At 45.4% G+C, this 24636-nt stretch overlaps 3 protein-coding genes across 5 annotated transcripts in view; all 3 read left to right on the forward strand.

Annotated features, from left to right (window-relative positions):
* Positions 1-4708, forward strand: part of LOC129859656 (FERM and PDZ domain-containing protein 4-like) — a 36119-nt gene extending 31411 nt beyond the window's left edge. For all 3 annotated transcript variants that reach the window (XM_055929703.1, XM_055929705.1, XM_055929704.1), the window contains 2 exons: positions 1-367; positions 616-4708. The exon at positions 1-367 is cut by the window's left edge and continues 668 nt beyond it. In XM_055929703.1, coding sequence (XP_055785678.1) covers positions 1-367; positions 616-4076 — 3828 coding nt within the window. In that variant the 3' untranslated portion in view covers positions 4077-4708. The remainder of the gene's footprint in view (positions 368-615) is intronic.
* A 1799-nt stretch (positions 4709-6507) lies between these two features.
* LOC129859657 (ribose-phosphate pyrophosphokinase 2) lies at positions 6508-19792 on the forward strand. The gene is made up of 7 exons (XM_055929706.1): positions 6508-6822; positions 12422-12605; positions 15578-15676; positions 15923-16047; positions 16328-16501; positions 17602-17761; positions 18026-19792. Exons 1-7 carry the CDS (start codon positions 6701-6703, stop codon positions 18116-18118), a joined length of 957 nt encoding a protein of 318 aa, XP_055785681.1. The 5' UTR covers positions 6508-6700; the 3' UTR covers positions 18119-19792.
* A 1243-nt stretch (positions 19793-21035) lies between these two features.
* Positions 21036-23484, forward strand: LOC129859658 (thymosin beta-11). The gene is made up of 3 exons (XM_055929707.1): positions 21036-21146; positions 22096-22208; positions 22593-23484. The coding sequence occupies exons 2-3, from the start codon at positions 22109-22111 to the stop codon at positions 22622-22624; spliced, it is 132 nt and encodes a 43-aa protein (XP_055785682.1). The 5' UTR covers positions 21036-21146; positions 22096-22108; the 3' UTR covers positions 22625-23484.
* The last annotated feature ends 1152 nt before the right edge of the window (positions 23485-24636 follow it).

Genomic DNA, 24636 nt, shown 5'->3' on the forward strand with positions numbered 1-24636 from the left:
TCCAGCGATGACATCATCGACCTGACCTCACTTCCTCCCCCCGAGGGGGGCGATGATGACGATGATGATACCGACAGCGTCCTCCATTCGCTAAATCTCGCCATCGCCGCCCCGCCCCCGGGGTTCAGAGACAGTTCTGATGAGGAGAGTCCCGAGGGTCGCCCTTTGGCCAATGCCGACAACGATGACATGCCCGTGTCGCTGATCGACTCTGTCCCCACGGGGTCGCATGATGAGGGGAGCGGCAGGGAAAGGAGGCTGGAGGATGCCATGGTAACAACCCTGCAGGCACTGGAAGCCCTGACCGTGTCCGAGGAGAGGCCACACCCACCACGCCCACAGCGACCACAGCCCAACAGTAACCCAGGTCTTTACTACTACCATCATTATGCCAACATCACTTAGGCCTATAGTTTACAGCTGTTGTGCATACAGTGTCATGGCCTCGCTCTAGTTTTGGTTTTTCAGTGTTCACTGTTGTGCTTTGTGATCAGACCTGGCCCAAATTAGGATTTCTTCAAACTATGAACTTTGTTAAAAGTGATATAATAGAATTGTATTAATTTCATGTAGACAATGCTCAAATTATATATTTTTTCTCCCTGGCTCACATAGGTGTGCAAATGTCTCGAGCTTTCAGTCCTGGGTCTTCCTCTGACTCAGGCAATGAGACCAACTCCTCAGAGATGACCGAGGCCACGGAGCAGGCCGCTGCCCACAAACTCATCCACGAGAACCACAGGCGCCTCCTTATCGCCACCTCCGAAGGCTACCAGCCTCTGACGGAGGAAAAGACAGACTTCCCCATCTCGCCCAGAGTGGCCACCCAAAAGAAATCCCACAGCCCCTCCCACCATCGAGACGGCGGGCCGTCGTCGTCCACCACGCTCCCTAAACAGACCCTCCATCCAGATGACATAGAGCTGGATCCAGAAACCACTGATTTTCTGACTAACCTCTCCTCCGGCTTCAGCAAGCGACCCAACTCCGGGGTTGTGGGAGGGAAACGGCTAAAAAAGTTGGCCGACACCAACGGGAAGTTCAACACGTTCAGTACCAGAGACGGCCACAGGGGGAGCCAGCTGGATGTGGAGCGTACCTCGTTCTGCGAGAGGCTGCAGAGAAGAACGCCTCTTCCTCTACCAGAGAATTCCATCTCCATCATGGCGGAGAACCTGGCGGTGAACAGCCTGCCAAGGAGTCACCGCAGGCTGCCGCGCCCCCCTCCCCCACACCCTGAACGGACAGAGCCTGAGGAGGAACCGGGGGAGGCTGCAGTGGGGGACACTGGGGCGATGGGCGGCCAGGAGGAAGAGTACCTGGGGGGAGCGGCAGGTCCCTTCCCCTCTTCCCCTACCAAGAAGCCCCGGGACCCCCCCGGTGGACAGGGAGATGCCCCAGGGGAGCAGCTGCAGCAAGTGAGGCAAGGGGTTGCCCGGCTGTGTGAGTACCACCTAGCCAAACGGATCTCGTCCCTTCAGAGCGAGGCTCACAACTCCCTGCAGGGCTCCCAGTGCTCATCACTGGACGCGGGCTGCAGCACGGGGAGCAGCGCCTGTGGCACCCCAACGGATTCGCCCCTCTGTGCCCCCGACGGCAACCACCACCCGCTCTCCGAATCTTCCACGTCCCTCAGGGTTTTCACCTACGAGGACAAGGCTCCCCATGGCACCCCGGGCCAGATCCCTGGGGGCAGGGACCTCCACCCCCAAGCAGACCCCACACTCCTGCGGAAGATGCTGCCCAACATACACCCTCCTGGGTCAGACGCCAGCAGAGAGGGTTCCCTCCGGTCGGCCAAGATGAAAGAAACCACAGGTAGTACAGCTAGAAGGAGTAACCTTCAAAATGATCTGCATGCCAAGACAGCCTGTGTAAGGGGTGCTAACACCAAGGAAGGGAACGAGTCCTATAGGCAGCTCATTAACTACCTGACAGTGAGCCAGATGCACCAGGGAGGCAGGTTGCACAGTGCAGGCCTGGGAGGGGGAGTCAGGAAGGACACTAGGAGATATATTACCAGTAATCCCCAACTGATAGAGATGGTTAGGAGTAAAGGGAACACCATTCACCGCTATCCCTGCATGCCCCCCTCGTCCTCCTCACCCTTCCTCAGCCCGAGTCTAGTGAACCCCAATGCAGCCAACTCACGGGGTGACAAAGGCCCCCGGCCGTATCACTCCGCCACCCTGCCTGCTAAGTTGAAGAGCAATCCTGACTTGCATGCTCAGAGACCCGCTGACAGTCTTGAAGTAAGGCCCAGTGGCACAGAGAGGAGGAGCTCCTTTTCGGGCCTCGAGAGTGAGTTAGAGAGGGGCGCCATCGACCCTGAGGTCGAGCGGTTCCTGTCCCTGAGGGACAGCATCCATGGAGGGGGCGGGGGTGGGGGCATGGTCCACAGGCCCCCCTCCAGGGCGCGGAGTGTGATGTTCCAAAGCGGTGCCAGCATCTGTGGCCCAGAGGACTGGCTCAGATCTGACTGCAGGACAAAGCATGCCATCCGACAGGCTCCTAACGATTATCTCTGTTTTTCTACTGCCCCTAGTGTAGCTCGCACAGAGCAGCTGGGGACGTCACTGGGAGCGGAAGCAGGAGATCACCCATCAGCTTTCACTAAGCAGGCCAGAGCCTGTGCCACGGCTCCGCCCCCTCCTCCTCCACCTCCTCCACCTCCCCTACCAGCCAACATGAGCACCCACAACTCCACTGTGCCAAAGCAGGAGTCCACCGTCACATACAGACAAAACCACATCCAGTCAGTCACAGCCAGCCTCCACCACCAGTGCGAGCCCAATATGAACAGCCTCCAGAGGGCCAGGGACTCCAGTATGAACAGCCTCCACTTGGGCAGGGAACCCAGCACCAATAGCCTGCAGCGAGACAGGGAGCCCAGCATCAACAGCCTCCATCTGGGCAGGGAGCCCAGCATAAACAGCCTCCACCTGGGCAGGGAGCTCAGCACAAACAGCCTGCAGCGGGACAGGGAGCCCAGCACCAACAGCCTCCACCTGGGCAGGGATCCCAGCATCAACAGCCTGCAGCGGGGCAGGGAGCTCAGACGGAGCACCAGTAATGTAACTACGGGCTCCGGGAGTATGGAGGTGCTCTTCGACAAAGGCAGAACCAAGTGCCAGCAAGGACCAGTTGACCCCAAACTACAGAGGAGACCCACGAGGAAGAGGCTGTCAAAGAGCTACTCGCAGGGCTCAGTAGCGTCCACGTGCTGGTCGGCTGAGGGCAGAGACAGCCGGAGGGCCTCAGTGATGTTCCCCCTGCAGAAGGACGCCAAGCACATGAAGGGCTCGCAGAAGCTGGACTCGGGCAGCCCCTGGAGGTGCCACGGTCCCTTCAGCTACTGCTTCTTCAAGAGGAAGAGCCAGGCAGAGGAGGATGAGGTAGAGGGGGGTGAGAGGGGCGAGAGGTCCAGGCGCTGCCGTGGCAGAGAAATGGAGGAAGCAGCGTCTATCTACGGCCCGGCCACGGACGCAGCAGGCGACCAGCTCTACAGCGAGGTTCTGACCAACATGAGCTTCAGCGACCGGTTGTCGCGCATTAACACGCTCAAAGACCGCATGTACGTCTTTCCCGTTGGCTTCTCGGACGTACGCCGCGACGCCAGCGAGCTCATCGCCCTAGTGCGCTCAAGCGTAGGCAGGGGGGACCGCAGCGGCCAGGTGCCACAGATCACAGCAGACCTGTCCCAATACAAGCAGCTGCTGTCCATCGAGTCTAAAGAGCTGGGGCGGGCATGTCGCAGGATGGCCCAGGCCCACGGCAGCCCAGAGGAGATGCTGCTGGCCATCACCTGCAGTTTCCAGGTGCTGTGCTGCCTGTCTGAGGCCTGCATGTGCCTGGTGAGGGGCCTGAGGGCATCAGCTGCCCAACAGCAGAGGGAGGTGGTGGCCAAGGTGGACGAGCTGGTCATGAACTACATCTGCCTGCTGCGCGCAGCCGAGGCGGCGTCCATCGGAGCGCCCAGCGACCACAGCGTCAATGCCCTGGTCCGCCACTCCAGCACCATGTCAGCCATCGCCAACGCACTCACCCGCTCCATCAAAACGCTGCTTAGCAAGTAGTAGGACGTCCAGCCGACAGCAACGTCTTTTAGTGTTATGTACATTATACAAAGCCCTACAAGACCAGGCCTTTGTAATAAGAACTGATGGTATTATAGACACCCTTCTTCTTGTGTACAATTTATTGTCTATGTATATAATGTACATACAGTACATATGATACACTATATGAATATATAAATTGCTATAGACATTTTGAGAGGTCATTGGGAAGACATGTACTCTTTAATGGGATATTGATGATGCAGTTCTAGGTTGCAGTGTGGAGAGGATTGATGTACCAGAGCACTGAAATATCACTGCACTTCACACTCCTTATTTCTAAATGATTTTGACATGGTTTAAAAAATAAAAAATACAGAGGGCATAAAACTATACTGAAAATACATCAAATATGTAGGCAAGTATCTTATTAAAGAGCTTTTAAGTCGATCAGGCAGTGTGTAATGTTTCATCATTTTTTACATTTTACATTACATTCATTGTATGTGTTTTAATATGATCCTCTCTGGACTAAATGCTGTCCTTCAACATCTATGTATCCGATTGAATTTTATTTCTCCGACCAGAAACATAAAAATCCACTCAATATTTGTTCAGCTTCTCTGACCCATTAAAATGTTTTACATATCTGAGGGTCATGGTGTGTCTTCACTTGCTATCTAATTTGCTCCACTAATATCTTTTAGAAGAACTTGTGCACTGCGTCATTTTTCTACACCCTAGGCCTAGTAGCTTTCTCTATCGGCAAAAAAAATGCTAATGCCATTTTGAACATGAAAATGTTTTATTCCAAATTACGTCTTATTCATTTGGACATAAAACAATCTATTCATTTCAAGTGAACAGGAGGCCCTTCTTTCCGAGCGTGATGCTTCTCATGTGAGCATAGTAAGAGGGAGTGTATCACCAAGGCGTTGACAAAGGTTTCTGTGTGTGGATAAAAGAGGCACTTGAGGTAGCATCTGACTACAATCTCAGAGTTAAATCAAGTTAAAACACACAGATCCAAAGGCCTTAAAGGGTAAGGGGGGGGGGCATGAGGACATTTTGAAAGACCACAATCTGTAAGGGACCATTCCTTTCCGACTCTCTGGCCAATGTGCTTTTCAAACCAACAGTACATGTAACTATTATGCCTTGATCACACCAATAGTGTCATCATCTGGATATGTGTGCAGCAAAAGTTCAACACTCACCTTCTGCTACTATTTCTGTCAAGCCGTCTACGCACACGTTTGATAAATCCAACATATGCACCACACAGAACGCACTGCAAATGCAGCTGCAAGGCAAACGCAGCGTTACTTGGAATTTAATGTACTTCTGGTGTACCAAAATGCGATGACGCACATGCACATTTGTGGCCTGCTGGAGGTCATTTTGCAGGGCGCTGGCAGTGCACCTCCTTGCACAAAGGCGGAGGTAGCGGTCCTGCTGCTGGGTTGTTGCCCTCCTACGGCCTCCTCCACGTCTCCTGATGTACTGGCCTGTCTCCTGGTAGCGCCTCCATGCTCTGGACACTACGCTGACAGACACAGCAAACCTTCTTGCCACAGCTCGCATTGATGTGCCATCCTGGATGAGCTGCACTACCTGAGCCACTTGTGTGGGTTGTAGACTCCGTCTCATGCTACCACTAGAGTGAGAGCACCGCCAGCATTCAAAAGTGACCAAAACATCAGCCAGGAAGCATAGGAACTGAGAAGTGGTCTGTGGTTACCACCTGCAGAATCACTCCTGTTTTTGGGGGTGTCTTGCTAATTGCCTATAATTTCCACCTTTTGTCTATTCCATTTGCACAACAGCATGTGAAATTTATTGTCAATCAGTGTTGCTTCCTAAGTGGACAGTTTGATTTCACAGAAGTGTGATTGACTTGGAGTTACATTGTGTTGTTTAAGTGTTCCCTTTATTTTTTTGAGCAGTATATTTCCACAGTATGAGGTTGGAATAATACTGTGAATTTGTGAAAATTATGATAATGTCATTTTAGTGTAAAAGCTGTTTGAAAAGACCGCCTGAAATGTCAGCCTGTTTTGGTGGGATGGAGTTTGGTCTTCCAAATAGCATGAACCATAACGTCAGATCCCAATCGCAGAAAAAACCCACCTACGAAGAAAGGCATCGATTTTGTCCAATGAGGAAGAGGATGGCAGCCGCAGAGAAATACTTGGGTTTGCAAGGTTGCAGGGGGTGTTGAGTAGGATTGGATAGGGTAAATAGTGGAATAAGGTGGTGTTTCTTTATCATTTTATTGAGGGCTAATAGTTGGTAAGATAATTGTTCCTTTTCCCCAACTGTATCACAAATAATTTTAGGTAGGTACGCCGTGAATAGCCTCATACTCCAGTACAGTAGGTGGCAGTGCATGCACCTGAAATCGGATGCGAGCCACCAAAACAATTCCAAATAAGAAGAATTAGGACGCGGCACTTCCGCTCTACCATGCAAACACGATTCTCACTTCCTTTTCAGTTTTAGGTCTCCTCTCGTGCTGATCTGCTATGCGTGGGCTACAGCGATAATAAGTTAACTTGTTAGCTAACTTGCCCCTTGAGGGATAATTGTTGCATCCAAAATCTCCTACTCGCATAACCAAATTGCACAGAAAAATTTATGACATGCCGAACATCGTGCTTTTCAGCGGGAGCTCCCACCAAGACCTGTCACAAAAAGTGGCTGATCGCCTCGGACTGGAATTGGGGAAAGTGATAACGAAGAAATTCTCCAACCAAGAAACATGGTAGGTTTATTTTTTACGCATTTCTCGTCTGTCTTTAGATAGGTGCATGATTATCTAACTTACCAGCTGCGTTAGCCTAGCAAGCTCGCTGGTGCTGGACGTTAACTTAATGCAGCCTGGGTCATGCAATCACATGTGCGCAGGAGTAGTAAGTTTGCCAACTATGCGAACGTCACTGAATAACGCTAGCTTGCTGACGTTATTAGATCAATTCCTAAATTGGCTAGTTAGTTATATGTAGTTATGTAATCCCATGGTTGCGCATGCTGTTGTTCATTGTTGAGTCGTAACTTTGAAAGATACAACATGCTAGCTAGTTTGCGAAAAGACTCACGTGACTTGATAATAGCCAACAGTTCGCGTAAACAGAACCAACTACTGCAGCAACAGAGAACAAGGCCACGTTCCGTATGCAAACGTCTTGAAACGTTGCAGCTACAAAATGTAATGAACTGAGTGATATCTGTGCAGGTAGCCTAGTGGGTAAGAGGGTTGGGCCAACAACCAAAAGCCGGCTGTTTGAATCCCCTAACCGACTAAGTGAAAAATCAGTCAATGTGCCCTAATTGTACCTTTAGTCGCTCTGTATAAGAGCCTCTGCTAAAATGTAAAAAAAAAATTAAAAAAATGTATGTGTTTTTTAAAATCCGAATTGTTCCTATAGTTGTTTGCCCTGCTGCCACCCCTGGTTCCATCTCCGCCTACATTATGTCATGCACTTAACCCTAATTGCACCTGTAAGTTGCTCTGTATATGAGCCTATGCTAAAATGACTCAAATATAAAATATATGTTTTTCATTTATACATTTTTCTTATCTGATTTATTCCTATAGTTGTTTGCCCTGCTGCCACCCTCAGTTCCATTTTAGCCTAAATGATGTCATGCACTTAATCTAGGTTCATTTCCAGCCAGTAAGCAAGCTGACCTAATTGTTCAGTAGAGATGGTAACTACTACATAAACCTGCGCTGGTGCATGTAGACGTTCCAATACTTGTAATATGATGCAATGGGTGTGAGTGAGTTCACTGCACTGCCCCATGAACCAAGGTGAGCTAAGGTCTCCTATTGATTTAGCCTAGCTACATTACTTTGTCCCCTATGTGCAATAGTGTTTTTTTGTTGTTGCTATATTATACCTGGATTTTGTGTTAAATGCTCTACACCAAAAGCTTTCTCTGCCTCTAACCTTGTTCTGAACAGCTCCAAAACAAAGGTCATGTGGTTTGGTAAGAAGAATGCCCCTCTCCCAACCGGTGTGATTACCACCTCTGAGGGTTTAGCGCTTGAGGTAGTCACCTCATACAAGTACTTGGGAGTAAGGCTAGACGGTACACTGTCCTTCACTCAGCACATGGCAAAGCTTAGGTTAAATCTGGACATGGTTTCCTTTATTGTAATCGCCCCTCTTTCCTCCAGCTGCCAAACTAACCCTGATTCAGATAACTGTCCTACCCATGCTAGATTACAAAGATGTGATTTTATAGATCGGCAGGTAAGGGTGCTCTCGAGCGGCTTGATATTCTTTACCATTCGGCCATCAGGTTTGCCACCAATGCTCCTTATAGGACACATCGCTGCGACCCTGGGTCACTCGTATTTTCAGCTCGCTACAGCTAGCGACTGGGACAAGCTGCAACAAACACTCAAACTGGACAGTTCTATCTCCATCTCTTCATTCAAAGACTCAATCGTGGGCACTCTTACTGACAGTTGTGACTGCTTCGCGTGATGTATTGTCGTCTCTACCTTGCCCTTGGTGCTGTTGTCTGTGCCCAATGTTTGTACTATGTTTTGTGTTGCTACCGTGTTGCTGTTGTGTTGCTACCATGCTGTGTTGTCATAGGTCTCTCTGTGTTGTGGTGTCTCTTGTCGTGATATGTGTTGTCATATATTTTTCTTTTTCATCCCAGCCCCCGCAGGTGGCCGTCATTGTAAATAAGAATTTGTTCTTGACGGACTTGCCTAGTTAAATAAATAAAAAGTATGAAACACACCGAGAATCTCACCGCCGATAGGTACTTAACACAGTGGGAGGCCGTTCCTTCTCTTGCAAGAACAAAAACAGAACATGTAACGACGAACCTACTCATTCTACTTGTAGAATCGCAATGCTTGTCAGTGGCACTCAATTTGACTTTGAGCCAATCAGAGAGCACAAAGCGTGGGAGCTAACAAAAAAGAAAAAAACAAGGCATTTTTTCTTCGTACATCCATGGATGAGCCAGTCACACTTCATATTAGAGGTTGGCTGATTATGATTTTTCAATACCAATACCGATTATTTGAGGACCAAAAAAGCCAATGCCGATCAATCGGCCGATTTAATAAAAAAAAGTATATATATATATTATAAAATAAACAATTTTATTTAAAAAAAACATGTATTGTTATTTTTTTAATATAAATATATATATATTTGTAATAATGACAATTACAACAATAGTGAATGATCACTTTTTTTTTATTTTAACGTAATATAATAGATACATAAAAATGTATTTAGTCTCAAATATATAATGAAACATGTTCAATTTGGTTTAAATAATGCAAAAACAGTGTTGGAGAAGAAAGTAAAAGTGCACTATGTGCCATGTAAAAAAAGCTACCGTTCAAGTTCCTTGCTCAGAACATGAGAATATATGAAGGCTGGTGGTTCCTTTTTAACATGAGTCTTCAATATTCCCAGTTTTATGTTGTAGTTTATAGGAATTACAGGACTATTTCTCTCTTTACCGTTTGTATTTCATATACCGTTTGTATTTCATATACCTTTGACTATTGAATGTTCTTATAGGCACTATAGTATTGCCAGCCTAATCTCAAGAGTTGATAGACTTGAAGTCATAAACAGCGCTGTGCTTCAAGCATTGCGAAGAGCTGCTGGCAAACGCAGGAAAGTGCAGTTTGAATGAATGCTTATGAGCCTGCTGCTGCCTACCACCGCTCAGTCAGACTGCTATATCAAATCATAGACTTAATTATAATATAATGAACACACAGAAATACGAGCCTTAGGTCATTAATATGGTCAAATCCGGAAACTATCATCTCGAAAACAAAAAGTTTATTCTTTCGGTGAATTACGGAACTGTTCCGTATTTTATTGAACGGGTGGCATTCATAAGTCTAAATATTGCTGTTACATTGCACAACCTTCAATGTTATGTCATAATTATGTAAAATTCTGGCAAATTAATTACAGTCTTTGTTATGAAAAAATGGTCTTCACACAGTTCGCAACACGCCAGGCAGGCCAAACTGCTGCACAGAACGCAAGAGAAGTGACACAATTTCCCTAGTTAATATTGCCTGCTAACATGAATATATTCTAACTAAATATGCAGGTTTAAAAAAATATACTTGTGTATTTATTTTAAGAAAGGCATTGATGTTTATGGTTAGGTACATTGGTGCAACAACGCTGCTTTTTTTGCGAATGCACTTGTTAAATCATCACCCGTTTGGCGAAGTAGGCTGTGATTCGATGATAAATTTAACAGGCAACACATTAATTATTTGCAACGCAGGGCAAACTAGTTAAACTAGTAATATCAACCATGTGTAGTTTGATTGTTTTTTATAAGATAAGGTTAATGCTAGCTAGCAACTTACCTTGGCTCCTTGCTGCACTCGCATAACAGGTGGTCAGCCTGCCACGCAGTCTCCTTGTGGAGTGCAATGTAATCGGCGTCCAAAAATGACGATTGCCGATTTATGAAAACTTGAAAATGGCCCTAATTAATCGGTCGTGCTCTACTTCATGTGCAATGTAGGCTATGGGATGGTAGCTAGCTAAGTGCACAGACGGAATGCACACAACAGTAAATACTTCTCTAAGCTAGCTAACCACTGTAGCAAATAATGTTAGAGACAATAGATTAGCTAGTTTCCATGATACAGCTGCCTGTGTTAGCTGCTGAGTTAGTGCAGTGTCCCACAGCTAGATAACTACGTAGCAAGATGACAAATAAACAATTGAATGCACTCTCCATAATCCCATACTGCCAGTGCCATCCTATAGCCAAATGTTTTGCTAGCTCGCTAACGTTAGCATATTGTGCTAGCTAGTGACTAGGCTGCGGGGATGGCACATTCAGACTGTACAAACAAAGGAGCATAATTGTAGCTTAAGACTTATCTACCGGTACACACGGTAAATACTTGATACTCTTCTTAGGCCTACTTAAGACAAAATGTTAAAGTTTGCAGTATGGCAGCATTTAGTTGTAGTAAGGGATTGATGCCAAAAAGTGTCATGTAAACTCTGCAAACAGCAGTTTGATTACCATAGTTCGACAACGAATATGACATACCGTTTGAAAACAGTAAATTAGTCTACTTAGTTTTTCTATTTTCATGCTAAGACATTGGCCAGTTTTAAATGCTTGACAGTGGCTGCTGCAGTAGTGCTCTCCAAGGTGCTGAACTGAATCGTTAGTGAGCACCTTCTCCCTCGTTGGATTGCGGTTGATGTCCGTGGTTCTGAAACGATCTTCAATATGCCGTTGAGTTGGTTTGCAGGCTAAACAACATAATTCTTCGTTTTTGATTCTCAAATATAGTTACAACCAGGCCTATTACCAGCAACTTCAGGAGCGTTGCGGCAGAATCTGCGAAGGACAGCAGCGGGCGGGGGGGGGGGGGGTCATAAACAGTTTGTTTTTCAACTGGTTATCTTGTGTGTCTTAATTATTTCATCAAACAGTGCGCTTAAAGCATCAGACAAGCTCAGTGCATACTGTTGATTTTATTAACTTAGGGTGTGCCTATATATGGAAAAATACATGTTTTAAAAACCAATCGATTGGTCGAAAGAACACTCGGTCGATCACTTTTTTAATACTCTGCGACAGTCCTAGTCTGTACAGTAGCGGTGGGTCTCGTGTCTCCTCACATCTTGCTTACGCTCTCCCCTTAGAACACAGATTCCCTCGTGCCTCCTCTTCTGGGTGGTTCAGATAGGTAGACCGGCTGTTACGTTAATTGCCTCTCTTGGTCAGATGTGAGCACGTGGCTCCAGCAGAGGTAGGGAAAGGAGGTTGTCCTGTCTGGAATGTTTCAGACGTTTATTTTTTAACTTGTTTTGATGCCTGCAACTTGTGGAGAGATGGTGTGTGTGTGTACACTGATTCCCGGAAGTCTGCTTTTCCACACGCACTTTCAAATGAGAGTTCTCACGTGAGGCTAGTTAGTCAACGTTAAGCTCGTTCTGGTCACTCCAATTTACTGCACCAGACCTCCACCAGTCCTCCGCTTTTGGCGTGCAGGTATGATACTGTGTTGTTGGAAAGTGATTCTTGGTGCAGTATCTTTCATGTGTGAGTAGCAGTTGCCCTTTTTTCTAAGCATACCCTGTGGGGGGAGGGGAGATGGCCTAGTTGATAACGGTCCTTGGTGAGAAGATTATGATCAGCCTTCTCCGTCAGGGTATAGGAGCTATAGGCGTAGAGCGATACGAGCAGGGTGATGAGGAGGAAGGGATGATCTTCTCTACCTCAGTGTGGAGGTGAGTGTGAGGTTCCGTGGTGGTAAGAATTATGATCCTCATCCTTTCCTTAAGATGACACTAAATAATAATGCCGCTTCTCTTGGTCAGCGTGGAGATCGGGGAGAGCGTGCGCGGCGAGGACGTCTACATTGTGCAGAGCGGCTGCGGCGAGATCAACGACAACCTGATGGAGCTGCTGATCATGATCAACGCGTGCAAGATCGCCTCGTCGTCCCGCGTCACCGCCGTCATCCCCTGCTTCCCCTACGCCCGGCAGGATAAAAAAGACAAGGTAAGCCTACCTGCCGGGCTGGTCCCAGGCACAAATAAATCACTACTATGATTCACTGTGTGGTGTTCAGTATGTAGTGCAAAACGTAGCATGTTTACAGTACCAGTCAAAAGTTTGGACACACCTACTCATTCAAGGGTTTTTCTTTATTTGTACTATTTTCTATATTGTAGAATAATAGTGAAGACATCAAAACTATGAAATAACATATGGAATCATGTAGTGAAAAGTGTTAAACAAATCAAAACATATTTGAGATTCTTCAAAGTAGCCACCCTTTGCCTTGACAGGTTTGCACACTCTTGTCATTCTCTCAACCAGCTTCATGAGGTAGTCACCTGGAGTTAATTTCAATTAACAGGTGTGCCTTGTTAAATGGTGGAATTGATTTCCTTCATCCGTTGTGTTGTGACAAGGTAGGGGTGGTATACAGGCGATAGCTCTATTTGGTTAGAGACCAAGTCCATATTATGGCAAGAACAGCTCAAATAACCAAAGAGAAACGACAATCCGTCGTTACTTTAAGACATGAAGGTCAGTCAATCCGGAAAATGTCGAACTTCGAAAGTTTCTTCAAGTGCAGTTGCAAAAACCATCAGGCACTATAATGAAACTGGCTCTCATGAGGACCGAATAAATGCTTCACAGAGTTCAAGTAACAGACACATCTCAACATCAACTGTTCAGAGGAGACTGCATGAATCAGGCCTTCATGGTCGAATTGCTGCAAAGAAACCACTACTAAGAAGAGACTTGCTTGGGCCAAGAAACACAAGCATTGGACATTAGACCAGTGGAAATCTGCCCTAATTGTATGTTTTTGGTTCCAACCACTGTGTTTCTGTGAGACCCAGAGTAGGTGAACGGATGATCTCTGCATGTATTGTTCCCACCATGAAGCATGGAGGTGGTGTGGGGGTGCTTTGCTGGTGACACTAATTTATTTAGAATTCAAGGCACACTTAACCAGCATGGCTACCACAGCATTCTGCAGCAATATGCCATCCCATCTTGTTTACGCTTAGTGGGACTATATATTTTTTTTCAACAAGACAGTGACCCAACACACCTCCAGGCTGTGTAAGGGCTATTTGACCAAGGAGAGTAATGGAGTGCTGCATCAGATGTCCTGGCCTCCACAATCACCCAACCTCAACCCAGTTGATATGGGTTGGACCGTAGATTGAAGTAAAAGCAGCCAACAAGTGCTCAGCATATGTGGGAGCTCCTTCAAGACTGTTGGAAAAGCATTCCAGGTGAAGCTGGTTGAGAGAATGCCAAGAGTGTACAAAGCTGTCATCAAGGCAAAGGGTAGCTACTTTGAGATTCTTCAAATGTGAATGTCATCCAATAACTTCTGTGTTACTACACAACAACCTTACGAAAAATACAGCATCTACCAAATATAGCTGTAGGTTTGAATCAGAGCATGGTTCATCACCCGACAACAATTAGGCCTAATTCTGGTTAACAGTTCGTGCTAATGTTACTGAAATGAAAGTTGACGTCAGGCATTCCAAGAGAGGAGAAAAAGTTCACAGACCACTGCTTATCTGGTAAATGATGGTCACACACTGTTCCAGTTAATAAAGTAACAGTTTCCTCATGTAGCAAGCCACAGTTGTTCTGAGGCCTATACTATATTCCACCGTTTCTCCCTCTTTCTCTCTCCATCAACCCAAAGACAGTGTATCAAGCACCAGTTACTATCATGAGACCCTAAGCACGAGATCTCTAACATTTTGGAGCATATTTAACCTTTATTTAACTAGGCAAGTCATTTGAGAACAAATTCTTATTTACAATGACGGCCTACTCCGGCCAAACCCGGACGACGCTGGGCCAATTGTGCACCGCCCTATGGGACTCCCAATCACAGGCCGGATGTGATACAGCCTGGATTCGAACCAGGTACTAGTAAGGCACTGCACTGAGATGGAGCCCTATTATGTTTTCTAACATGAAAGTGTAACATGCCAGACCTCAAAGGCCCCTCTAACGTAGTGCCATACTGTAGCCCAGTGTCTCCCTGCTCCAGTCCTCCAGTGTACCCCCAACAGCACACATTTTTGTTGTAGCCCCGGGCTGACTTAACGGATTCAAGGTCATGTCTAGCAGGGATCCTGCTAATGTCAGTGATGTCATAACTTGTATATTCGAGGTCACATTGAAGAATTTTTGCAATTTAGCTAACCCTTTTCCTAACCTTACTTCAATGTTCCTAACCTGCTTTGAAAAGTAACTTCTGACATTAGGGGCATCCCATCTAGTCGCAACCCCGATTCAACTCATTGAGGGCTTGATGATTAGTTGCATCAGGTGTGCTTGTCTGGGCCTACAACAAAAATGTGTGCTGTAGGGGTTACTTGAGGACAAGTTGGGAAATACATCTGTAGCCTATACAAACACTCGGAACTACAAGTTCTAGAACAGGACATAACAGATTTCAGACAGAGGGTTTACTTGTGTTTGTAAATCAAAGTTTTAGACGGGATTTAGACGGGGTATGTTTTATTATACCAAATGATGGATGTTTCATTCCACACGTAGGCCTATCACTGTTGTCTTTTCCCTGCGGCATGTTAAATCCATCCATGGCACTGTGGAATGTGACCTAGTACAAAGTAGATGTTGAAACAAGTGTCTTGCCAGAGTTGAACTTGTGTGTAAATAAAGTAACCTGTGAGTTGTGATTTGTCCCCTGACACCAGAATCTCTACGGTCACCTCGTGCTGCTATTTGGCTACAGAGGACTGTGTGCATTAACCACAGAAGACCAAGATGTCTGTGTTGGAACACGCGACAACCTGTAGCCAACAAGGATTGTGTTCCTTGTGGAGGAGCAGAGGATTTAGACTTCACTAGTTATTTAAATCCAGGGCATTTTACTGTAGTACTACAACTGTTGCCACGCTGAATAATGAAATTGTGTGCTTCATTTGAAAGAGCCTGTAACTCCCTCTGTGTCCCAGAGTCGTGCTCCGATCTCAGCCAAGCTGGTGGCCAACATGCTGTCTGTAGCCGGCGCCGACCACATCATCACAATGGACCTCCACGCCTCGCAGATCCAGGTAGGCGGCGTCCAACACATCACAGCAATGCAATTGCAGGGCGCAGTTTTCCCCTGTCGATTTAAATGAAGTTATATTGAATTGAAACGACTAGTAGTAGTTAATCAATTTCAGTTTCATCCCAAGTTATTGCAGTGAAGTCTGAAGTACTCTCTGTTCTTGCTCAATATTAGGCTAATCGGAGAGGCTGTATATTATCATGTTAAAGGGGAAATGTTTTAAACTTTTTTTCTGATCTCTCTGTAGGGATTCTTCGACATCGCCGTGGACAACCTGTATGCAGAGCCCGCGGTCCTCCAATGGATCCGGGAGAACATTCCAGAGTGGAAGAACAGCTGCATTGTGTCCCCTGACGCCGGAGGAGCCAAACGGTAATAACCAATTCAATGTGGCAGGGTCACATGAACCAGATACGGCTGGTCCTGAGGTCTTCAACGGTGTGGAAAAGCTATGGGGAAAGTCAGAAATGTTTGGACCTGTTCATCTCTCCCTTGTTTAACCTTTCATTGGCGTTTCTTTGTACTTGTCCATCTTCCAGATTAGTTATGCTCGACTTCTGGAGGTCATGCCAATGAGATGCTATTTCAGCTGAGCGCTGACATGCACATCTCATATTTCTCATATCTCTTTGTTTTAAATTCCTGTATCCAGTGTGACCTCCATCGCTGACCGTCTGAATGTGGAGTTTGCCCTCATCCACAAGGAAAGGAAGAAGGCCAACGAGGTGGACCGCATGGTCCTGGTCGGTGACGTGAAGGACCGCGTGGCCATCTTGGTCGACGACATGGCCGACACCTGCGGTACCATCTGCAAAGCTGCTGAGAAGTGAGCAACCACACGTACATTCACTCACACAGCTCCTAATATCCCCAAAGTTATTCTACCATGGCCTTGATCTAGTTTACTTGTGGCTTGTGGTGTCAATACAAGTCAGTATTTATAGATGGTTGCTATGTAGTCTCATTAGTTGAGCATCCATTGATTTCAAATCACCGTATTGGTTATTGACCTGAACCACTGTATCAAACCTAATGAGAGAGATTGTGTAGAAGGTGAGAAGTGATGTGGAGACTCAAAATCCACTCAGGGTTTTTTCTGCATCAGAATGGGGGCTTGGCCAAATGTAGAAGCCCTCCTGTTTGCTGCAGTTACAAAACGTAACTTTAAAAAAATATATATTATACATTTTATCCCCTTTTCTCCCCAATTTTCGTGGTATCCAATCGCTAGTAATTACTATCTTGTCTCATCGCTACAACTCCCGTACGGGCTCGGGAGAGACGAAGGTCGAAAGCCACGCGTTCACCGAAGCACAACCCAACCAAGCCGCACTGCTTCTTAACACAGCGCGCCTCCAACCCGGAAGCCAGCCGCACCAATGTGTCGGAGGAAACACTGTGCACCCGCCCTCCTCGGTTAGCGCGCACTGCGCCCGGCCCGCCACAGGAGTCGCTGGAGCGCGATGAGACAAGGATGTCCCTACCGGCCAAACCCACCCTAACCCGGACGACGCTAGGCCAATTGTGCGTCGCCCCGGACCTCCCGGTCGCGGCCGGCTGCGACAGAGCCTGGGCGCGAACCCAGAGACTCTGGTCCTAGACCACTGCCCCACCCGGGAGGCCCTAAAACGTAGCTGTTTTTAATGCAAGTTTTCTGCTTTTTTAATTTTACTGTTTGCACATAGGCGGCCTGAGAGAAAAGGGGGGAAAATCTTGAAGTCATTATCGTTTGTTCCAGTCTCAACCATGGCTCCCGTTTCACTGTCTCTCTGAAACTCTTCAACATTTCACTCTTCTATTTGATGCTTGTGCATATTTAATTTTTCTACGTTGTTCATGTGCATTATTTTATCTGACTTTCAAACACAGTTTCCATATTACTGTCACTTTAAAAAAAAAAATTACACCACTCATATCTCTCTCTAGATTGATTGATGCCGGTGCGATCAAGGTCTATGCGATCCTCACGCACGGCATATTTTCCGGTCCGGCCATCGCGCGCATCAACGATGCTCCCTTCGAGGCCGTGGTGGTCACCAACACCATCCCCCAGGAGGAGAAGATGAAGTCGTGCCCAAAGATACAGGTACCCACTGTCCAGATGGGCACTTCCTGTTTACTCACACGTCCTGGTACCTTTTAGCCAATAAGGTTTGAGGAATCCCTTTGTGGATACATGCAGCGTTTTGCCTCTCCCATGTCTCGAAACTGTAGCTTGCTGCTGTTAGAGCTAACCATTCCAACCAGGATTGATTGGCTGCCCTATAGGTGACCTGACCTGAGGCACCTGTTGATGGTTGCCTGCCATAGAGATGTATATATTATGTTGTATTTCTATGGTCTCCACCAGATCATAGATATAGCCATGATCCTGGCCGAGGCGATCAGGAGAACCCACAACGGCGAGTCGGTGTCCTACCTCTTCAGCCACGTGCCCTTGTAAAGGATGGCCACGAGCAGAGGGCACAGCGGCCGTTTCTCTCCTCATGGTCCAATCGGCTCGCACCTTCAACGACCACGCCCTCCCGGAAGTCCTTAAACCCTGACAGTTTGGGCCAATTACACGTGACCGATTCTATAGGCCACTCCCACTTTCCCAGCGCTGTTGTTCCGTGTGGAGACCCAAGAAAGAGTATCACCTCCTCTTTGAGACCAGCAAGTTTCTATTTATGCGTATTACCATGTTAAGATTTCCTTACTGTTTTTGTTTCAATATCATGCTTTGCCAGCCTTGCCACCCAAGGGATCTGGCTGTCGTTTTAACCAAAGGTCCATTGCCTAACGATGTTCCTGTTTGTTGTACCTCATTTTCCTTCCATTTCACTATAAATGAAAGCATTCCATTGTGTGATGTCACTTCTTGATTCATCTGACTGTTCTAACCTGCTCTGTGGAGAATCTGCAACGCTGCTGGTTTTAGAGGCACCTTTGTTTCATCAATACACGCCGATTACAAAGTACCAGGGTCCTATTCACTAGACTCAAAACGGTAGCAAACGGGGAGGGACTATCTATCTGTACAATAACAAATGCCTGTCTTCATTTTCTGTTGCGAAATGTTTTGCTACAGTGTGTGCTAATCAATGCCACCCAGGGTTGTTTAGTCATCAACAGCTGGTTATTATTTTTTTACATTTCTTTAACCAGCAACATTTTAGTTAGTGTGGGACTTAAGTCAAGTTTTTTTCCTCAAAAAGATCCAGAGTAGAGGCTGTATTTGTTCAACCAGCAGATAGATACCTACATAATGTTTAAGCATCTAGCATTGTCTCAATAGTCCCAATATTGTATCATGGAATTCAATTTGAGATATGAGAGAGACAGTTGTAAGCATTTCCACATTTTCTGGCATTCTAGTTAAAACATTCTTTCGTTAGTGCCACGTAACAAGGCCAAATCTGATTTGCCATTTTAGTTTCCTTCATTTACCTGGTAGTGCACTCCCTCTTGTGACGGACTGGTGTCATTGCAGGGCCTCGTGCTCACCATCGTATTTCTGATTTACAATCTTGAAATTGCTCATTTACTAAAACTCCCAACACCACTACTAATCTCCTGCTGCCCAGTTTTTCAAAAGTTATCTTTTCAGATTTCAGCAATCGGATAGGATGAAATTAATAGAACGGGTATTTGTAAGTCGCTCTGGATAAGAGTGTCTGCTAAATGACTTAAATGTAAATGGGTATCCACATTCAAGTCAATGATACACATGCTGTATTTATATATATTTAATCCGATCCGATTGCCGAAATTTGATCCGATAACTTGGAAAAACTGGGGACAGTACCTCTGTATATGAAGTTTATCCATTTTGTCAAATGGTGATTGGTCGAACAACCCACGGCCAAAAGGTCATTAACTTCAAAGTTCTACTTTCCTCATGTCATAAGTGTTGTTTTTTTTCAAGTATTTGTTGAGAAAAAAGTTATAATGTACGAGTGTAACTCCTCTGCGTTCATGTTCTCCTGTTGTACGGTGAGTGTGCGCCAAAGGCAGTCTTCAGAATGAATTGTCGGATTGGTTGAAAACTGCTGGCGGACAGGCAGCCACACGTTTTTTTTTTTACACCACCAGGGTTTTCATTGACAATAAAAACTTTGACAATGACATTACATAATGCTGACTGTCTTCTTTTCTTTGACCTTTGGTTACTGAGGATCCTCAGATGAATTGTTATAGACAGTACACTGTTCTTTTCCTTATGGGGGGTGGGATTGTGTGATCCCATTGGAAGATGTGAGTAAGTGGCCAGATGAGGAGCATGTGTTGCTGCTCATAGCACCATAATCTTGTGGCAGTGCCATGTGAAAGCAAGGACCTTGGTGGAATGAATGTTTGTCAATCACAGGTCTTTAGAAAGGCGAGTTCACCAAACTGGCCATGCAACACCACCGCCCAACCACCATCTAGGATCAGGTCCTCCTTGACCATGTAATCTTATTAATTGTGATCTAAACTGGTCCTAGATCAGCGCTCCTAGTCTGAGACGCTTTGCCCTGGACTCCCATCCAAGGACCGACCAGGACGAATATCCTTGTTTAGGCTCAGACTGAGACAACTGCCAACAAGGGGGATGCTGGATGGTGTGGCTGATAGCTACAGCCATATATGGTATATCATATATATATATATATATATGTCTACTACCCTGACGGTGGGGGGGGTGCCTTATTACTGCCTTGTCATGTTCTGTATGGGGGGTGCCTTATTACTGCCTTGTCATGTTCTGTATGGGGAGTTGGGAACAGTTTCTCAGTAGACATGAGGACTGTCAATTTTGATTCCTATGTGATGGATAGTGGCTGATGAAAAGATCCATAGCTGGCATCCACGTGCTTATTGGGTATTTAATCTGAACCAGGCCAAACTGTCACGTAACCATACCATACTTCACAAAGGATCATCAGGTGAAAATAAGACGTAAGTGCTATTAGATAGTTATAGCAACTCAAACGTCTTAATAGTAACTAACAATAGATACAATTTGCCAGTGGGAATAATCATATGCGCTTGTTCATAGAGACCATATGACTGCTTGCCAAACCGAGTTAATAGAAGGGACATGTTTTTTTCTCTTTTAGAAATCAAAGGGTGTAAGAAAAAGTCACATGATCATGGTGATAAATACAGTATGTGGTACATACCTCCGTTTTCCGACAGGTGGCGTCTTGTGCATACTTCTCTCTGTGGTGCCTGAAACTCGGTGAATAAAGTGATTAAAAACACATTTTGGACACGTATTACGTGTCCATAATTTGTTCAAATTCCCGCCGTTAAAATAAGGTTCAATGTTTTCAAATGTTAATATAGCATGTATTTAATTTCCAAATCGCTCCTGGATGGGAGCTGTATGATGACGTCAGACTCATTTGCATATTGCTCAGTATATCTCCTATGCTTGCGCAAAGGCGGGACACACTGCTGCAACGCAAAGCCTGGAGAAGTACCATTAGTCAATCTGTCCAACTTTGGTAAGCACTGATATTCATATTAACTTTATGGTATTGGTCATATATAAGTAGGATACCTGATATCTGCTGAAATGCTGCCAGAATAGTGTAACTAACATGAATGTATCATTGCGAGAACATTCTAACCTGTACCATGCCAAGGACAAAAGGTGCGACTATAAAGATGTTTGGATGGGTGCAACTTCTTTTTTTGTAAGAAACATCTAACTAGTAAATAGAAACGAGTGGATCTGTGTTCTAGTTGAGGTTCGTTTTGTAACACTAGCCATATCGGTCTATATCCTTTGTTCAGATTCTTTGTGGTGGCGATAGGCTACAGTCAATTGTCGTAAGTCATGCGTAATAACATTTGAAATGTGCCTTTAGATAGTATGGTCTGACACGTATAGTCACGAATGGGCCTATTTGAGGGAGTCGCGGTACAATTTGGGAGCCTATCTTCGAAGGTAAAGCGGATCTGGGCGGTGGTTCTCCAGATTGCGCTGCCCAAGGGAGAGGCGAGTCTTAGACCATACACGTGGAATTGAAGTCTGATCAGCTGTGTAGACAAATATTTTTTAAATAAAAATACATATAATATACAGTATCTTTTTACTTTAGCTGTTGAATTGAACGTATAGTTGGTTATGTGTGGCGAACTGCTTTTTCTCTTTTCGGCGTTCTCAGCATGGGAACGCGTACTGTTATGTAAATGTTCATTTTGGGGAATATTAGGCGCCATTCATTGTGGGGTGCGGTTTTGTGCCACTGTGTGTGACATGGTCCCTGAATTGGGTAACGGGATGTGAGGCAAATTGCACCAGGCTCTGCTAGGGGCGAACAAAAGAATGCAGGCGCACTACTTCACGTTTTGGTCACGTCCCTAGTTGCGCACTTGAGGAAAAGCTATTGTGGCTGCAGTGCTGTCTGCGCATATGTTTAATTAAAACAATGCTTCTCATTTTGACAGACTCTTCGCAATCATGTCTGACAAGCCAAATCTCGAGGAGGTCGCCAGCTTCGACAAGACCAAGCTGAAAAAGACCGAGACGCAGGAGAAGAATCCGCTGCCGACTAAAGAAAGTAAGGATACAGACATTTATGCAATAGTCTGACATTATGATATGACACATGAATACTATATTTTTCAATATTTTTTATTAGACTTATCCCACTGGGCACACACTGGTTGAATCAACGTTGATTCCACGTTATTTCAATGAAATTACGTTGAACCAATGTCTGCCCAGTGAGATGCATCGTAAGAAGGCTACTGTACTGTAGGCCTACGGGTACTCCTATAGAATATAATCCTACCTTTTCAATATTAACATTGTGTGTCTAAGCTATGCTACAGTAGACATGATAAGCCTAGGGTAAGTGAAAGACCATTTATGCCTCAAGGGTGTTGCCAGTGAGATTCTCATCACTGTTCTTTTGTCTCTCTGTCTCTCTCTCTGTCCCCAGCCATTGAACAGGAGAAGCAGGCGTCGTCGTGAAGACCATCCCTCCGTCATGCACTGTACACCCCCTCCTCCTGCATTGCCTTCTTTTCACTCACTTCTTTTTAGCTGTATAACTTGTCTAGAAAAAACCGACCAACACAACGCTGCACTGCGATGGATGACCATCCATGTCCAGGCGCTGACCCCGCCCCTCCTACCACCTCCACCAATAGAGGAGCAGGCCCTCGCCTAGCCAAGCCAGGAAGGAGGAAGTACTACCAACCAACCAGGGGCGGTACTGTGGACGGTCCCAAAGTTGTCGGGTGTGGTGTCCAAACATCAACACGGGGTAGAGAGGGCTACAGGATGGGGGCGTGGCCTTGGATCTAGGAAGTTACATCCCTCGTTCGACATCCAATTTCCTGTGTGGCCTCTTGTCGACCTGGTAACACAAGCCCAAACTGTGTCCGGCTTTTTATATTTTAGTTTCGGAAAAATGCACAACTTTTTTTTGTTTTTACACTGGTAATATGATTAACATACCCATTGGTTAATGCAAGTTTTCTGTCAGATATTTTTTTATCGAACCAAGGATGATAAAACAGAATCCATCTAGTCTTGGGAGATACTCGTGTGGACTTTATTTACGTTGATGTTTTTAAAACGTTTATTGTACGTTGACCTTTTTTATCGATGTGATATGGGATAGCTTTTTGTGTTGCACCCTGTCTCTGAATTGTTTAATATTGTAAGGAAAAAAGATCATTACTGGAAATTAATTCCATGTGTTCGGCAGTCGATCAAATGATTTGGAGTTTTCTAAATTCCCAACGGTCATGTTAATCTACCACATACCATTACCAATAATGGAAACAGTGAAATGGTGTAATAAAACAAGTATTTGTTTCTATGAAGTGAATTGCGACATGCTTTCTTTATCCATGCATTTTTTTCCAACTTAGTGAACCACCCACGTTCTGTATGTGTCAACCAAGGCCAAATCTCTGGTCTGCCGACTATAACCCACGTTTCGTGCTCTACACGACCCATGGGCGATGACCCTTGAACCTGCAAGGCAATGAGCCTGTTTGCACTGGGAAAATCCACTCAAAAACCACAATATTTTGATTAATGTATTTTACAAATTTAACTAGGCAAGTCAGTTAACAACAAATTGTTAATTACAATGACAGCCAACTAGGGAACAGGTTAACAGCCTTGTTCAGGGGGCAGAACAACACATTTTTACCTTGACAGCTCGGGGATTCCATCCAACATCCTTTCGGTTACTGGCCCAACGCTTTAACCACTAGGTTACCTGCTGCCCCAATATCTTTGGGTATTTTACTCATTAGTCCACTGTTGATACCGTCCCAACATTTTTATCATGTCAGCAGTCAAGTTTTCAAAATGCATCAACGTGATGTGGCAGGTGACACTTTGCTTCTTGAAAATCCTATATCTGGAGAACTTGACTGCTTACATGCAAAATATTTAGGACTATCAACAGTGGACTAATACACATATTTTTTTTAACGAGAGTTTTTGAGTAAATGTACCTTTTTTAAAGGCATATCCAGGACATTTCAATTAAGAATGCAGTACTCTATTTCCAGAAAGATCCATGATGATGAAGGCCTTTTATGCCATTTTTATTGGGGAATAAGACATCTCAGACTCGGCATTGATTATTACACACATTCAGCATCAGCTCAGGCATTGTAGACACTTAGAGTTGAGGGGGAAAAAGGAGTGGTTGCGTTCATATCTACTGTTATTCATGAAAGACACATTCAAAGAGTATTTATTTGTGAGCCATGTGAACAAGTGTGTATGGATGTACACATTTCAGTGGCACAGTGTAGATGTAAACTCTTGGCAGAAGACTACTTTTAAACGTTCAAAGAAATATAATAAGCTCATAATAAACATGAGTAAGATTCACCTCTCAATTAGATTTTGTATGAGTTAGCAGTTCTTTGTCCTCGGTGGGGTCAATAGGGTGTTGCCTCTCTCTAAGTTGGGGATTTATTCAGCCCAACTCCCTTCAGCTTGAATTAGTGTTC

The sequence above is a fragment of the Salvelinus fontinalis genome, chromosome 7 (assembly GCF_029448725.1).
Source record: "Salvelinus fontinalis isolate EN_2023a chromosome 7, ASM2944872v1, whole genome shotgun sequence".
In the NCBI taxonomy this organism is placed as follows: Eukaryota; Metazoa; Chordata; class Actinopteri; order Salmoniformes; family Salmonidae; genus Salvelinus; species Salvelinus fontinalis.

Coding starts and splice junctions, on each gene's coding strand:
- LOC129859657 (XM_055929706.1), top strand. CDS start 6,701: ATGCCGAACATCGTGCTTTTCAGCGGGAGCTCCCACCAAGACCTGTCA. Junction 12,606..15,577: donor GGCAGGATAAAAAAGACAAG/GTAAGCCTACCT, acceptor TCTGTGTCCCAG/AGTCGTGCTCCGATCTCAGC. Junction 16,048..16,327: donor GACGCCGGAGGAGCCAAACG/GTAATAACCAAT, acceptor TCCTGTATCCAG/TGTGACCTCCATCGCTGACC.
- LOC129859658 (XM_055929707.1), top strand. CDS start 22,109: ATGTCTGACAAGCCAAATCTCGAGGAGGTCGCCAGCTTCGACAAGACC. Junction 22,209..22,592: donor TCCGCTGCCGACTAAAGAAA/GTAAGGATACAG, acceptor CTCTGTCCCCAG/CCATTGAACAGGAGAAGCAG.